Below are 16,741 nucleotides of genomic sequence, written 5' to 3' on the forward strand. Positions count from 1 at the left end.
CCCACAATTCAGCAAGAGGAAGGGTCTTAGGGGCTTGAGGGGAAAGCTACTGTACAAACTCGCAACAGTAACAACCTACCCTAATAAAAATGAAAGTAGCTGCTATTTCAGGTGATTGTCCTAGTCACCCTGTTCACCTCACGTGATTAGTTTTCTCTGCAACAATGCAACGACAGATACTCTGTTTCTCTATAAAATACAGGTACTGTCTTTGCCCCCATTTTACAGATGAAGAAACTGTAGCTCAGAGTGGGTCAGCGACTTCCCCAGGTTGTCACGGCCAGGAAGAGGTGGTGTCAGGCTTTGAACCCAGATTCCTTCTCCATACGCTCCTGACCCCATTTCTCTTTTGGGGGGGAGGGGAGAATGCTGGAATTCTGGAAGATCTAAGCTTCTAGACATCTCTCATTTGGGAAGTAGAATATGTCCTCCTCCTAGGGTGGTTCTGGAGTGCCGGCATGCACTTGCCAAAAACCCACATTCCCAGCACAGACCAAATCAGAACCTCGGGGTGGAGGAGGGAAGCCTGCGGGGGGCGGCGGGGGGTGGGATCAGATTCGGAAGCAGGTGGTCGATCTTTCCAGTGTGTGGCCCTAGTTTGCTCTTCTATGGGCAGTGAAAGGAAAAGTCTAATTTGAGTGGAATCCTGTGTGTTTCCTGCTGGAAAAACGATTCTTTGTAAGTGGGGCATGGTGTGTCTGCCTCGTGCGAAAGCCTCATCTCGATCCCTCTTCCCCGCCCCTCCAGGGTCTGTGTGATTTCAGCGCTAGGCTAATCCTGCCAACTCAATTAGCAGATCCTGGACATGCGGTGCTAGTTCTTGACGTACGAGCCTCCATGCAAAGGGTTAAGTGTCTTAGCATGAAAGATAGTTCTCTGGGCTTTTCTGCATGAGCAGTGGCTGTGGCCCCATCCCCAGGGCTGCCCTTTGAAATGCTTCCTGGAAGGGCAAGCGTTCCATCTCCCACCCTTTGGCCAGAGATGAAGGAAGGCTTTTCCACAACTGCAGAAGACAGGCAACAAGGGATCCTGGAGAGGAAAACACCAGGGGGAGGCAGGAGATGACCGAGGTCCCGGGAGGCTTTGCCTGCCCCATCCTGGTTCGGGCGGGGTCCAGAGGTTTCGAGAAACTACTTGCCCCCGAATCAGAGTGCTGCCCATGAGGGCGAACAGGCTTCTTCACATCTGCACGTCCCCCTTCCAGCTGGGCTTGTTAGAGAAGACTCGTAGGCGGGAGAGACAGAAAGGAAAAATTTCTTTCTGGAAGCTTCCAGGGTGGAACCAAGCTGTTTCAAACAGCAATGAGTGCACACACTTCTTGGTTCCATTCTCATTTGGCATCAGCAGATTCCCCAACTCAGGGCTTCCCAAGCATCAGTCTGACCTGTCACAGCTGTCCCGAGCCTCCAGTGGCCTCCCGGTGCCTCCACAATCAAATACAGACTCCTTGCCCCTGTTGCTGGGGCCCTGTCCGCGCCTTCCTCCCCTTCCTCGTGTCTTTATCACTTTGTTCTCTTTACCTCAGCCTCGTCAGCCTTTAACCTCTGACGCCTGACCCCACCAAGCTTGTTCCTGCCCCCACATTTCTGCTCTGGCTTGAAGCTCTTCCCCTCCCACTCCCATACTCTCCATCCCATTTCCCCGTGTGATTTTTTTTTTTTAAGATTTTATTTATTTATTTATTTGAGAGAGAGAGAGAGAAACAGCATGAGAGGGAAGAGGGTCAGAGGGAGAAGCAGGCTCCCCGCTGAGCCGGGAGCCCGATGCGGGACTTGATCCAGGGACTCCAGGATCATGACCTGAGCCGAAGGCAGTTGCTTAACCAACTGAGCCACCCAGGCGCCCGCTTCCAGTTTTTTGACACTTGTGTAACTACAGCAATTTTGTGCTTGTGTAGTCACAACAGAGCTTGGGGAAGATGCACCTCTAGAGAAATGAATTTCGGTGGAACTGAAGTGAGTGCATAAAGAGCCATGACAGATGGATGACACCCCAGAGCAGTGGCCCGATGTGGGACTCCATCCCAGGACTCTGGGACCATGACCTGAGCCGAAGGCAGTTGCTTAACCAACTGAGCCACCCAGGCGCCCTCCCCGTGTGATTTTTTTCTCCTTCTCGCCACACCTGCAATGATCTGTCCTCTGTTTACGTGTTTTTTTTTTTTTAAAGATTTTTTATTTATTTATTTATTTGAGACAGAATGAGAGAGAGAGAGAGCACATGAGAGGGGGGAGGGTCAGAGGGAGAAGCAGGCTCCCCGCTGAGCCGGGAGCCCGATGCGGGACTCGATCCAGGGACTCCAGGATCATGACCTGAGCCGAAGGCAGTCGCTTAACCAACTGAGCCACCCAGGCGCCCCTGTTTACGTGTGTTTTATCCCTGCCCATAAACATAGCGGCTTCACCTGCCCTGTCCCGGAGCCCAGTTAAGTGTTTTGCAGAATGATTGAGAGACTAGTTGTATATTCAGCAGAACTTCCCATTGGGGTTTGGATGCAATATCCATGACCTCCATGGGGGCTGGGACCTTCCCTGTAGGTCAGAGAGTCTGCGGGCTTTAGAAAAGAAAAAGACAGGGGTGCCTGGGTGGCTCAATCGGTTAAGCGTCTGCCTTCGGCTCAGATCATGATCCCAGGGTCCTGGGATCGAGCCCCTGCATCGGGCTCCCTGCTCAATGGGGAGTCTGCTTCTCCCCCTCTCTCTCCCCCTCCCCCTGTTTGTGCTCTCTTGTCTCTCTCCCTCTCTCAAATAAATAAATAAAATCTTTAAAAAAAAGGAAAAAGACACATTTGTGGTAAGGTGGGATTTTTATTATCCTCTGAAGTCCGGCAGCTGTAGGGGGAAGAGCAAGGTGACATCTTAGGCTTATCTCAAAGAAGGACCTTTTGATTTTGCTGGTTACAGATCCCAGGAAGCTTCCCGTTCATTCACTGCCACCCCCAAGATGTAAAGGAAGAAGAGTGGAGGTTTTGGAGGCATCTGCACGCTGGTTAGAGCTGGGCTTGGGGCCTCTGTCTCTTACTGGCTATTTGACCTTCGGCAAGTTATCCAAATTTGCCGAGTCTCAGTTTTTCACTCCGTAAAATGGGGATAACAATAGTTGTTACTGTTTAGTGTTGTTACAAGGATTATATAAATTGTGTAAAGCCCCGGGGGGACATTGCCTGGTACTTCACAAGCACCGTGTAAGTGAAAGCTCTTGTTCTCCTCTGAGTCACAGCGTCTTTGTGACATTCATGACCGGTAGTACCTCTTACTGTTTTTCAACCAGTAAGACTTAGACTCTCAATGCCTAGAACTGCCACTTCTTTCTGACAGTTCCAAATTATGTAAGCCAGCTTGTCCCTGTCTAATTCAGTCACTCGCTCACCACCCTGTCGTGATTTGCTCATATTTGTGTGGCAGCCGTACTTTTATTTATTTACTCCTTATGGCTTTAAAGATGAAAGTGTATCCTGTCACCATGAGTGGAAAATCAGCCTCACTTCCATTAATATGAGGCAACAGGAAAAAAAAAAAAGATATCCAGATGGAAAAATACATTTATTAAATTGCCTGTCAATAGTGTCGCCTTTCCAAATCTGGGACTGCGGTTAGCATGTGGTAGAGAAATGTAAAGACGTGTTAGCTCCAGAAACCTTCTCCCGGACGCAAAGTGAAGGCGAATTGGAGACAGGCTAATGATGTTCTTGCGGTGTGATTCGGCACCGTTTCTTGCATCCCTCCTTGCTTCCCCTCTGCACTCCAAGGGGCCCCAGGTCTAACTTTTCCATCTCAGAGAGGAATCCAGTGCCCTACCAGGGCCGCGAGACTGAAGACAAGAAAAATTGGGGAAACGTGCGTAGACATTCCAGAACAATCAACGAGACCGGTGGTTCTCACACCTGAGCACGTATCAGACTCGGGTAGAGGGCTTGTTAAAACAGTTTACTGCATTTCAGCTGAGTCTCAGCTTCGTCAGATCTGGGGTGGGGGGGCCCAGAAGACGCATTCCTGAAAAGTTCCGAGCCCACTAGTGCTGATGCTGCCGGTCCTGGGACTGCACTTTGAGAACCACTGAGCGAGACTAATGGGGGGAGTCAAAGTTGAGTCTATGACTGGACATTCAAATCATTGTTAGAGATAACTATCAAATCCCTGGAGGGCAAGAAGATTGAGGGCAAATCTAAAGCCCCCACCTCTCGGTATAGAGTTTTTTAATATGAAACCTCTAAGCAGGCTATGGGTGCCTTCTGGCAAGAATGTCAGCTGTTGGAAGTGATGCTGGCTTGCACAAAAATGATAAGGGAACCCAAAGGGATGCGCACAGGGCACCAATAGCATCTGCCACAGTGTGTATTCTTCCGACTGACATAAACTCTAAAGGAAAAAGACAAAGCCGGGTCACAATTAGTTGGGTTGTTTTTTTTTTAATCCTTTGGAAGCCTGGCAACTCTTTGGGGAAGAGCAAGGTGACATTGTCTCAAAGGAGAACATTTTGACTGTAAACTCTTCATACCTCTAAAACTGAATACCCGTCACCAGTCTCATCCTAAATGGAAGCCTTGCTTAGCTGTCTCCTGTTGCTTAAGCCTTTAAGAAAAATGAGAGGCCGCCTTTGGCACCACCGATCCAAGTTTTCTGCCAGGAAAGCTCAGTTAATTTGTTTTTCTATCTGTAAAATGGGAATGATAATAATATCCGTTGTGTAAGGCTGTTATAAATATCCAATAACATAACATTTGTATTATGTTTAGTACAATGGCTGGCAGATGAGTCTACAAGTAAACAGTGGATGGTTATTAGGATTGGGTGATGATGATGATGATGATGATGATGAAGAAGAAGATTAAAAAATACAGACTGTGGCTCAGTCAGTTAAGTGTCCAACTCTTGATTTTGGCTCAGATCATGATCTCAGGGTCATGAGATCAAGCCCTGTGTTGGGCTCAGAACCTGCTTAAGATTCTCTCTCTCTCTCTCTCCCTCTCTCTCTGCCCCTCCCCCATCCCCTCACTCTCGTACACTCTCACTCTCTCTAAAACAAAAAAGAAAAAAATAGAGACTGAAGGGCAAAAATATCTTTCTTTCTTTTTTTTTCAAAAATATCTTTCAAAGCATAAAGTCTAAGTGGACACAGTTGGTGAAGGAGTTGCTACCCAACCTGGACCACCCAGGTCTGGCCTTGGAGAGTGAAATGACAACAGACTTTCTCCAGAGTTAATTTCCTAGGTGTCAAGGAAATACTTTAGCTGCCCCATCTCATCTCATATTTTGGTATCCACAGCTTCCAGAGCTTTCTAAACCACCAGGGCATCCCTTCAATCCATCCATCCATCCATCCATCCCTCCACTCATCCATCCACTCATCCATCCACCCATCCCTCCCCATCCATCCATCCATCCATCCACCCACCCATCTCTCCATCCTTCTCTCTCTTTCTCTCTCAGATTAAAGTGCCACAACAAATGCACCAAAGAAGCCCCTCCCTGTCATCTCCTGATCATCCACCGAGGAGGTAAGTATTTAACACTTGCTGCCCTAGGGGTAGGCTGGGGTGGGGGCTCCTGCAGACCCTTGGAGATAGCTGTCCCATCCAGGCCATTTCTGGGTACCTCTTAATCCCCTGATACTTGCCTATTTTTTTCCCCTCTGACACTCTTCTTCCTGACATCTGTCTCCTTCATCCATCTCCAGTGCCTGTTCTCCCTCTTCCTTGCCCCTCTGCTGGTCTCTCTGATACTTTAGCCCCCAGATTTGTCTCCCCCTTCCTAAGTCTTTTTCTCTCATTCTTGTCTGCTCTCCTAATTTCCACTCTCCTCTCTTTTCCCCCAATCTCATTGCTTTTCCTTCACACTTAGAAAGAGTGCTGGCTTGAGTGTTCCCCATGATGTGCTCTTTAGACTCAGTCATTTGGCCCTGCAGAGGTGGGTGTGGGGAGGGGTCGGGCTTGGGTTTCTGGGTATGGGCCATCTGTGTTCTGTCCCCTGGGGCCCTGGGAGTGTCTGGGCCAAACTGTCCAAGCCAGCTACTCTTGGGAGAGCCACTGCCAGCCTTTTACCTTGGGGAGAAAAAAAAAAAAAAAAAAAAAGCAAGACCAATTGAGTGCAAAGGAGAGACTGGAAAGAAAGCCTTTGTCTTGCCTGCCAAGGACTCAATAGGAAGAATCTCCTTGGAAAACCTTGCAGGCTAGCTTTCAAAATAGTTCCCCTGACTCTTGTCTCATGGTGTAGTTATCGCTGACTTCTATTACCTGTTTTGCAATTCATTCACCGGGGGACCCTCTAGGTCTGTGTTCTTCAATACAGCAGTTGCTAACCACATCTGACTATTTAAATTTAGATTAATTTAAATGAAATAAAAGTAAAAATTCAATTACTCTGCCACACCAGCCACATTTCAAGGGCTCAGTAGCCACTGGTGGCTACCGCACTGGATACTGCAGATAACCAACACTTTCCTCATGGCTGAAAGTTCTGTTGGGTATCACTGGTCCCTACCTTTGCTATTCAAAGTGCAGTCCGTGGATTGGCAACAATGGAATCCCCTGGGAGCGGTGGCATTCGACATGCACAGTTTCTGGCCCCACCCTAGACCTACTGAAGCAGAATCTGCATCTTTCACAGCATCTGTGGGCCGTTCCTCTGCCCCTTCAAGTTAAGAAGCAAGTTTCTAGAGTAGAAGTTGCCATCTCAGGTGCCACTAGGGCCAAGCAAGGATCCGAAATGAGAGAAGGTCATATGAAGCTATGCAAAGTGGAGAGGGGGCCCAGGCACTGTCTAGAGAGGACAGCCGCCCCACCAGTGATGGAGGCAATGTGGACCTGCTCTGCATTTTTCTTGCGGTTCAAAGAAAAGTTGTATTAAGATGCTAGCAACTTACTAATTTTAAAATTCTTGCTGGCCAATTCCCTGTCACCCTCCATCTATAGGTTGGATGGAGCCTTGGAGCCAACGTCGCAGTATACAACCTGCTGATCTGGGATAGAGTCCCTCCTGGTCCCTGCTGTGTTCTGCCCAGCTCCCCTGGCCTTAGTCAGTGTAGGCTCTGGGGAATCTGCCCTGTTTTAGAATGAACCCAAGGGAAATGTAAAGAAGGAAGCAATGTGCTGCCAAAATCCTGGGATGTGTTCCAAAGCCCAGGGGTGTTGGTTTTTGATGATCTTTGCACTGCTTACCTCCACGAGGAGAGGAAATTGCAAGTAAAGGAAAAGTCTTAAGCCCTTTAGCCCCTTCCCACCCACATCCTTAATTAAGAACCATCTGTTCCTTGCATAACTGTATACACTCAAGGAGGCTATTTTTAAACCTGAATTCTCACAGCTCTTGAGCCCTTGTCTTGGGTCAGTGTCACTGGAGAAATTCCTCTCCGTAGTGGACTCTGCTGGAGCCCAACTCCCATGTGGAGACCAGAACCAGCCTGCTGTATGGCGACCGGCTTTCGGAGGCTGACATCTGAAGAAGGGCTCCCTCCCCCACCCACCTTCATAGCCATGCCCCCTTTGCTCAAAGCTCAAAGGCAGCAGGTGCCTGTACATTCGAAAGCAATGGATCTTTCCAGAAGTCCGCCAGCTTCTTGCTTCCCCCTCGCCACCTCCCCACCCTTGTTGATAGGAAGTTTAAAATATAGTTGGTTTCCATGGAGATGGAAGCTCAGGCTAAGCAGAGAAATTAAATCCCTGGGTCAGTGCAAAGCTTTAACTTTTCCACCAATGCCCCACACCCTGTGCAATAAAAACAGCTAACAAGGAACTCTGCCAAGCATCAAATTTGAATTTGAGCTTCTCAATTTGCCCCTCCCCATGGTCCCTATAAGTAGTAGTAATAACAGAGGGGTAACCGGAAGAGGAGCTTGGATAGTGTGGTTTGGATCAGGAAGCATTTATTTAGCATTAGCTATGAGCCCAGCTTTTTGTATGCCCTCAGGGATGATATTGAGGAGAGGTCTGGACATACTAAGCCTTCCTTTCTGGGGTCCCGGTGGCCTTGTTTAGGACACATGTGTTTTGACATGCAACAGGCTGCTCAGGCCTGAGAAATCCCACAAGTAGCAAAGGAGGATCCCAACACAAAAGTTAGATGGGGGCAGGGACAGATGACCATTCTGAGCTTGTCCGTTGATTGCAGACCATAAGGAATCAGGAACCTCTTGTATTTCAAAGGAGGGTCGAGTCTGAAATGAACCCCAGTGTGAAACAATTATGGTATTGAAAACAACCTGATAGCTTCAGTTTTATTATTAAAATTTCTAATTGACAAGTTATTTATTGACACTATAAAAATTTCAGAAACCAGAGAACACCTGATCTTACTACCATGACAGACGACTATCATTTTTGGAGAATTCCCTCTTGCTCCTCGGGGGCGGGCCTTCGGGGTGGGGTCTGAGCTCTGCTTTCCTGGCCTAGCCGTATAAAACCAAAGTGGTACTTAAATTCCCAAATTGCTGTTTTTACCCCTACGGATCCAGCAAGGTTAGTCCGAACAGAGTCCGTCCCGTGTGACATCAACAACCCTCTACGAAAGCCACCCCGGTATTCGGACCTGCACATCAGCCAGACGCTGCCCAAAACCAACAAAATCAGCAAGGTGAGGCTGGGGTCCTGCTGGGTCGGAGCATGCTGGGGCCCACCGCTGCCAGGGAGGGGTGGGGGCGGGGCTTGCACGGATGGCTCTGAGAACCGTCACCTCCCAGCCCACCTGGGCTCTCCTCCTTCCGTGTGGTTTGTGTCAAGTAAAGCTTGGGGGGCATCCAGCCATCAGTGGAGAGTCAGTGTGCCAGAAATCTGATTTAGAGAGAGAGCACACAGAAGTGAGAATGAATGAGCCTGTCAAGGAGGGGGCAGTAGGGAGCACAGGAGAGCCTGAGCAGGGTCCTTAGTGGTCCAGACCCCTCCTTTTTGCTCTGTGAGATGTTCCACCATCTGCCAGGATTAACTTCGCAGATGGTTCTGGGCTGACACAGCTGTTGAATCAGACCACCAAGAGATGGGGGGGGTGTCTATTTCTGAGCTCCTGCTGGAGACTCGGTGGATGGATACATGGGGGTCTGAGGCTCTGAGCCTCAGCCAGTTTGATTGGCTTCTGGCTGCTCCTCACATAGTGGTCACCAGTGAGGCTCTCTGTGCATCTTTCTCTCCACTGTGGTGTGGAAATTTCCAGTGTGATTTCCACATCCTGTGTCTGGCCTGTTGGTTGGACTGCATCAGAACTATCCCAGGGAGACTTGCAGCCTTACAGTAGGAGGCAAAGGCTGTGTCCTGCACATGCCAACACGTGATTTCTCAAGCTCCCCAGTGCTTTTGTGCATTATGTGGAAAGTGCGTAAAGTGTAGATCAACCCAAGCCCATGGGAAGTCACCACCTGTTCAGGACCCAGAGGAGCATCCAGATGGCTGAGTGACCTCTCACTGGCAAGACTCAGTCTCACTTCTCTGCATCAGCTGGAGAGAGCATTGGTCCCTCCCCAACCCACCCTCCACACAGCAGCCAGAGTAATTCCTAATGAACATAATTTGAATCCTGTCCCCTTCTGCTTAAAAACCAACCAGTGGCTTTCTACTGCATTTAGAAAACAAATCAGGCTCCTTACTGCAGACCGCAAGGCCATGTGTAATTTGGCCCCTTGCTCCATCTCTGACCTCCCTTTGCATGCCTCCCCACCAAAGCCCATATGTTCTTTCTCGAGCATGCTATCACCCACCCTTTTTACTACTAGCTCTCAGCCATTCACCATCTGGTTCCTTGTGGCATCATATAAGCAGTTGAGAGCTTGGCCTCTGAAGTCAGGCGAACCTTGCTGTCGACCTCGGCTTCCCCCACTTATTAGCTGTGAGACTCTGGACAAACCACTAATCTTTCTCAGCCTCAGTTTTCCTGTATGTGAAATGGGTGTGTTCCAGTTATCTACCGCTGTACAACAAAGCACCTCAAACTTACTGGTGTACCATAGCCTTTTAATGATGCTCGTGGAGTCTGTGGGTCAGGAATTAGGACAGGGTACAGTAGGGATGGTTGGGCTCTGCTCCATGATGTTCAGGGACTCACCTGGGAAAACCCACACAGCTGGGGGCTGGAATCGTCTAGAACAGAAATTGGCAAACTATGGCTTACAGGCCAAACCAGCCCAGCACCTGCACCCATTTTTGTGAATAGAGTTATATTGGAATGAGCCATACCCATATTGCCTATGGCTGCTTTCACACTACAGTCGGGAATTGAGTGCTTCTAACAGAGACCACGTGTCTCACAAAGCCTAAAATATTTACCATTTGGCCATTTCAAGGAAAAGTTTGCCAACCCCTGATCTAGAGCCTTCTTCACTCACCTGTCTGGTGTCTGGACTGGGGTGCATCACAGGCAGGGTTCAGCGGAGACTCAGTGAGAGCATCTACATGTGGACTCACCTTATGGTTTGAGCTTCCTCATGGTAGCTTCAGGGTAGCGAGTCTCCTACCTGGCAGGTGAGGGCCCAAAGAGCAAGTGTTTTGGCCAACCAGGGATTTTATAAGCTAGCATTATAAAAGGCAGCGCACTGTCTTGATTTGTCACTAGCCAAGGGTTGGTATATATATATATATACACCATACTGATGGAGGCTGTCACGTTCCTGCTCAGATTCAAGGGGAGAGGCTTAGATCCCACCTGTCTGTGGGAGGAGTCCAAGGAATTTGAGGCCATGTTTTAAAGTGTCCATGGTGGGGGCGCCTGGGTGGCTCAGTCAGTTAAGCGTCTGCCTTCAGCTCAGGTCATGATCTCAGGGTCCTGGGTCTGGCTTCCTGCTCAGTGGGGAGTCTCCTTCTCTCTCTCCCTCTCCCTCTGCCCTTCCCCCTGCTCATACTCACTTGCTCTCTCTCAAATAAATAAATCAAATCTTTAAAAAATAAAAAATAATGTGTCCATGGTGGCTAGTAAGAGCACCAACCTCAGAGAGTTGTTTTGGGGATGAAATGAGAAATCAACATAAAAGCATTTAGTATGGTTCCTGGCACCTGGTAAATGCCCAGGAAATTCTAGATACTATTATCAGATTCAATCTTGGGCTTCCAATCCAAATGCCAGGAGGGGTCCACATCTCCTTTCTTATTTACAAACAATACATATAGGTCTCTAGAAGAAGGGATCCCCACCTCTGGGGGTGCTTCGGGGACTCAAATGGTACAGCTCCTGAGAAGTAACTGTGCATGTCTATAACCCATCCTTTTCTTTGTGACATCTTAGGGGGCGGGTTGCTCAAGATCTTCCCCTCTGGCTTTGCAGGCACCATGAGCCTCTCGATCAGATGGGACAGAAACACAGGTCAGATAGATCAGTGGCTGTGACATCGCTCTGCTTGTCTGCCAGCAGGAGAATTTGATAAGAGAAATAAATTAACCTCAATTTAGAAAGCAGCTTTGACTTGAAGGTGGACAGGATCTATCACAGGGCTGGGTTATTTTTTCCTCTCTTTCTCTTCACTGGCTTCACACAGATTCTTTTTGTCAGGCAATGATGTGGTTAGTGCAATAGATTTCTGAGCCAATTTGGTCTGAAGACTTCCTTTTCATTGCTCTGTCTCCTCTCCTGTCTGGCTCAGTCAATCCAGGTTCACAAAAAGCCTAGCTTTTTCTCCCAACAGAAGAGTTAGAGTGTGCATTTTGGAGTCAGAAGGCCTGGGCTTGGAACTTTGTTCCTTCATTGACTGGTCATAGCAAGCTCTCTCTGCCTTAGTTTCCCCCTCCCCCCCATCCCTGCAAAAGAGGCAGGATGATTGCAGATGTGATTGGGATCATGGAAAGGATTAGATGCAATGATATGCATAAAGGATTTAGTCCGACACTGGCTACTCAGGGCCTGGAATGGCTTGATGACCAAGAGGACAGAATGAGGAGGAGGAAGAGGAGCAGAAGGAGGAGGAGGAGGAAGAAAGAGGCAGAGGGAGGAAGAGAGGAAGAAAGGAGGAGATGGCGGAGGACCCAGAAGAGGAGGAGGAGAAATAGCAGCCTCTGCCAGCTCCTTGGGGGACCAGTCTACAACACTTACGCTTCCACATCAAGGCATCAAAACCCCATCTGCAGTGGTGTCCAAGGTTGCAGATCTGCCTGCTTCCATGCTGCTATTTGAAGCAGCTGCATGCCGGCTTGCCCTTTTTAGCTGGTCTTGCACTTGGACCTACAGCAAGACCATGAATCGTTGTTCTGTTCTTCCATCATGACCTTGACTCAGCTACTCTTTGTGGGTCTGCTCCAGGCTGTTACTGTTGACTGGTTTCCTTGTCCTCTACCTTCCTCTCTCCGTGTCATTGCTTCTGCCACCATATAGTTCCTCCTTCTCACAACCTTGGCTTATTTGTTTTCTGGCCTGTTGTGGCTCTTCTGTTCTCTTTGAGCCTCGTCTCCTCTCTGCCTGTGCTGCTAATGTTGTTTGCTATTCTTCCTGTTGGCCAGCTCAACTTTTCATTCCATGTCATAGTCATGGGCCGCTGCCATCTTGTTCTGACCTGTGGTCCTGCATTGGGGGTGGGCTCTGGAGGTCACAAGACAAGTCTGGCTGTTTAGGACTGTCTATTCAGCACCATCTATTGGGTTGGAGGGTAGGGACAATTTCCTTAAGAAAAGTCCATGAGAGAGGCAGTTACCATCACCACCATGTCCAGACCAGTGCACAACTGGGTGGAATGGGAACCTGGGAGATGAGCATGCTTCTGTTTGATTCCCAGAATCAGATGTGAATTTCTTGTGACTTGGCACAATCTTGTATTTCTGCTGCTGGGCTGGAGGTTAAGACCTGGGCCATCAACTCTCTGTATGACTCCAGCAAGTCTCTCCCTGCTCTCCAAGTCTCAGTGTCCCCATTTACAGAATAAGAAGGGGTTGGACTGGGAGGTCTCTGAAGGATGTTTCTGCATCTTAACTGTGCTCAGAAAGAGGAATTATGCCACTAGCCCTTCCCGGAATGATTTAGTAGAGTTTGGAATGCAACCTCTAGTTGCTGGTCCCATCGGGCTATAGATCTGGGTCTGACCTGAAGAAGGAATTTCCCCTCCTGTTGTAGCAATTCAGCCTGGAATGTGGGCACCATATGCTATGCTCTCTTGGGATGATTCTGTGTATTCACAACAGCCCTGAACTACAAAGATGAGAAAGACCTAATTCCTGCTCTCAAGGAGGTAGAGATAATTCCTTTCTCTATAAACACAATTCTTCCTCCCCTCCCTCCCTTTTTCTCTCCTTCCAGTTCTCCTTCTTTTCCATTAATTCACTCATTCATGTAACACTTACTGCTACCTCTTACATTTTTATTCCTGTGCTAAGTTCTGCAGATTCCAAGAGGAATAAGACACAGTCTAGTAGGAGATAAATCTTCTTCCTCCCTCCCTCTCTCCTCTTCATCCCTCCAACCCTCCCTCCCTTCATTTCTTTCTTGTTTTCCTTCATCTTGGTTTCATCATTTCCTTCATTGTTGGTCCTTCCATCCAGTGGAAGGACCACACTGTGCCTGGCATATTTCTAAGTGCTGAGTATAGGGAGCTCCCAGCCTAGAGGATGAGACAAACAAGTAGGCTGAGAAGTGACCAGGTAGAAGCAATAGCTAAAGCCAAGGGAGTAATGCAGAGCTAGCACTAGGAGTGAATGATGTGCTTTACCTGGTGGAGCAGGGGTCAGGGGAACTTCTCAGAGGATGGGAGAGGTGAGCTGTGTCTTCTAGGCAGATATTCCAAGTAGAAATAATAGCATGTCCCAAGCCTTGAAGATGTGAAGTGGCCTGGTTTGTGTTGGGGACTGTGAGCCCCCTCATCCAGCAATAATGCAGCACCCCTTCCTGATGAGGTAGGGTGATTGGAGGCCTGGTGGAGAGTCAGGACTTTTCCCATGACCCATCATTAATGAAGCTATTCCCCTGTCCTTGGTGTCAGTGGATTACATGGGGAGTAGTAATAAGGCACTCCTACTTCTCCCAAAAAGAGTGTATCAGTGGAGGCCTATGAAGGAGCTGAAATTCCCACCCCCACCCAGCAACAATTAGGAACCCTCCTGCCCTCAGGTGCCAACAGAGGCAGAGAGCCTAGGCATCTGCCCCTACCCAGCAATAACAAGACAGCACACGCCCTCTTCCCTGCTAGGGCGGTGTCATAGGAAGCCAGCTAAAGCCAAAGGCTTCAGTAAGACCCAGAGTCTCACAACCTAATACCCAGATGTCCAGGCTTCAATGAAAATTACTTGTCACACCGAGAGCTAGAAAGATCTCAAACTGAATGAAATAACACAATCAATAGATGAGACGAGTGAGATTTTGGAATTATCTGTGACAAAGATTGTTAGAGCAGTTATCATAAAAATATTTCAGTAAGTGATTATGAACAATCTTGAAACAAATGAAAAAATAGGAAATTGCTGCAAAGAAGTAGAAAGTCTCAGCAAATAAGTAGAAGATATAAAGGAGAACCATATGAAAAATTTAGAACATATAACCAAGAAATACAGTAATTAACATTAAAAACTCAGTGGAGAGACTCAGTGACAGAATGGAGGGCAGAGGGAAAGAATATGTGAGCTTGAAGATAGAGCAGTAGAAATTAGACAGTGGATTAAAAAAATGAGTAGAGCCTCGGGGACCCTTGGGACAATAATAAAAGGCATAGCATTGGTGTCACCAGAGTCCTGGAAGGAGAGGACAAAGAGGTCAGGGCTGAAAAAGTTCTCCAAGAAATGATGGGCAAAAACTTCTCAAAATGGGCAAAAGACATAAACCCTTGTTCCATAAACCCTTTTTCTGATTCGGAAGCTAATACACATACTATATTCATGGATTGGGAGACGCAACATAGTTAAGATGTCAGTTCTCCTCAAAATTGATTCCCAATTCCTACCAAAATCCCAGCAAGATTTTTTATAAATAAATACAGATTATTCAAAAAGTTATATGAAAAATCAAAGGAACTTGAATAGCTAAAAACAATTTTGGAAAAGAATGAAGTGGGAGGAATCATTTTGTCTGATTTCAAAGCTTATTATATAGTTAACAGTAATCGAGACCAAAGAGGATATACAGATGGCAATTAAACACATGAAAAGATGTTCAATATCATTAGCCATTAGGAAAATGCAAATTAAAACCACAATGAAATATCATGACACTCCTATCAAAATGGCTAAAATAAAACATTGTGATAACACCAAACACTGGCTAGGATGCAGAGAAAATCAATCACTCAGACATTATTGGTATAAAATGATGTAGCCACTCCAAAGAACAATATTTGCATTTTCCTTAAAAATTAAACATGCAATTACCATGCTGTCCAGAAGTTGCACTTCTGGGTATTTATCCCAGAGAAATAAACACTTTTGTTTGTACAAAACCTATACATGAATGTTAAGAGCAGCTTTACCCACAGTAGCCATGGAGGGGAAACAACCTAGCTGTCCTTCAATGAGTGAATGATCAAACACATTGTGATACATCCATGTCATAGAATACTGCTCAGCGATCAAAAGGAACAAACTATTGATACACGCAACAGCTTGGATGAATCTCCAGAGACTTCTTCTGGGTGAAAAAAAGAAGCCAATCCAGAAAGGTTACATCATAAAGTATGATGATTCAATTTATATAGCATTATTGAAATGACAAAATTAGAAAAATGGAGAATAGATTAGTGGTGTCTAGGGTTCAAGATGGGAGGGAGAGAGGTGAGGAGAGAGAGGCAAGTGGGGATAGCTATAAAAGGGCGATGTGAGGGATCCCCGTGGTGGTGGAAATGTTCTGTATCGTCGCTGTATCCACTCAATGTCTGCGTTGTGATATTGTGCTGTAATCTTGCAAGATGTAATCATCAGAGAAAACTGGGTAAGGATGCACGAGATCTCTGTTACTTCTTAAAACTGCATGTGAGGGGCGCCTGGGTGGCTCAGTCGTTAAGTGTCTGCCTTCGGCTTGGGTTGTGATCTCAGGGTCCTGGGATCGAGCCCTGCATTGGCCTCCCTGCTCAGCGGGGAGCCTGCTTCTCCCTCTCCCACTCCCCCTGCTTGTGTTCCCTCTCTCGCTGGGTTTCTCTCTGTCAAATAAATAAAATCTTAAAAAAAATTTCTAAAAAAAAAAAAAACTGCATGTGAATCTGCAGGAATCTCAGATAAAAAGTTTAATTGCGAATTGTGTTGCCAACGTAATTGCTACCGTTTACTGACAACCAAGTGCCTCGGCCCAATCTCAGGGGTGTAGGTGCTTACGCAACCTCATCTGAACTTCACAGCAGACCCAGCAGGTGGGTGTTCTTAGCTCACATGAGGGACGAGGAGAGACTGAAGCTCACAGAAGTGAAGTCGCTTTCTTGGAGGCAGTGGGAGCGAGTGCATTCTGGGAGGGTGACGTGCACAGCACGGACACCCATTGGGCAGCCAGATGGAGAATGTCCATTTCCCATTCCCCCCGGCCCCCCTATTCTGGTTGGTTTTGTTACGCTGACTCTGCAGTTTGGCAGGTAAACATACCTGTTGTCAAATAACCGGCTCACACAAAACCATCCTCAGGCACCCACAGCCAGTCAGAGTGATGGACCTCTAAGTAATGCAGGGACCAAGTGACAGCATCCTGTGAGTGGACAGATTAAGCTGTCCCTGAGAACACTTAGCTCTGCTGACATTGGGAGGCAGGAATCCCTTCTATAGGATGTTGAAGTTGGCTGGTATTATTCTCATTTCACAATGGGCAAAACTGAGGACCAGAGAGGTTAAGAGCATTTGGTCCCGGACGTAGGGGGAAGGGGTGGCTGTGGGATCTGCGTC

At 47.5% G+C, this 16,741-nt stretch overlaps 1 protein-coding gene across 1 annotated transcript in view; it reads left to right on the top strand.

The window, feature by feature from the left end:
• The window catches only part of KSR2 (kinase suppressor of ras 2), a 364,696-nt gene that overhangs the window by 286,435 nt on the left and 61,520 nt on the right, over positions 1 to 16,741 (top strand). The window contains exons 8-10 of the mRNA XM_081802115.1: positions 5,430 to 5,497; positions 5,883 to 5,895; positions 8,429 to 8,567. Coding sequence (XP_081658241.1) covers positions 5,430 to 5,497; positions 5,883 to 5,895; positions 8,429 to 8,567 — 220 coding nt within the window. The remainder of the gene's footprint in view (positions 1 to 5,429; positions 5,498 to 5,882; positions 5,896 to 8,428; positions 8,568 to 16,741) is intronic.

The sequence above is a fragment of the Leptonychotes weddellii genome, chromosome 13 (genome assembly GCF_054177405.1).
Source record: "Leptonychotes weddellii isolate Sample4059 chromosome 13, ASM5417740v2, whole genome shotgun sequence".
Lineage (NCBI taxonomy): Eukaryota > Metazoa > Chordata > Mammalia > Carnivora > Phocidae > Leptonychotes > Leptonychotes weddellii.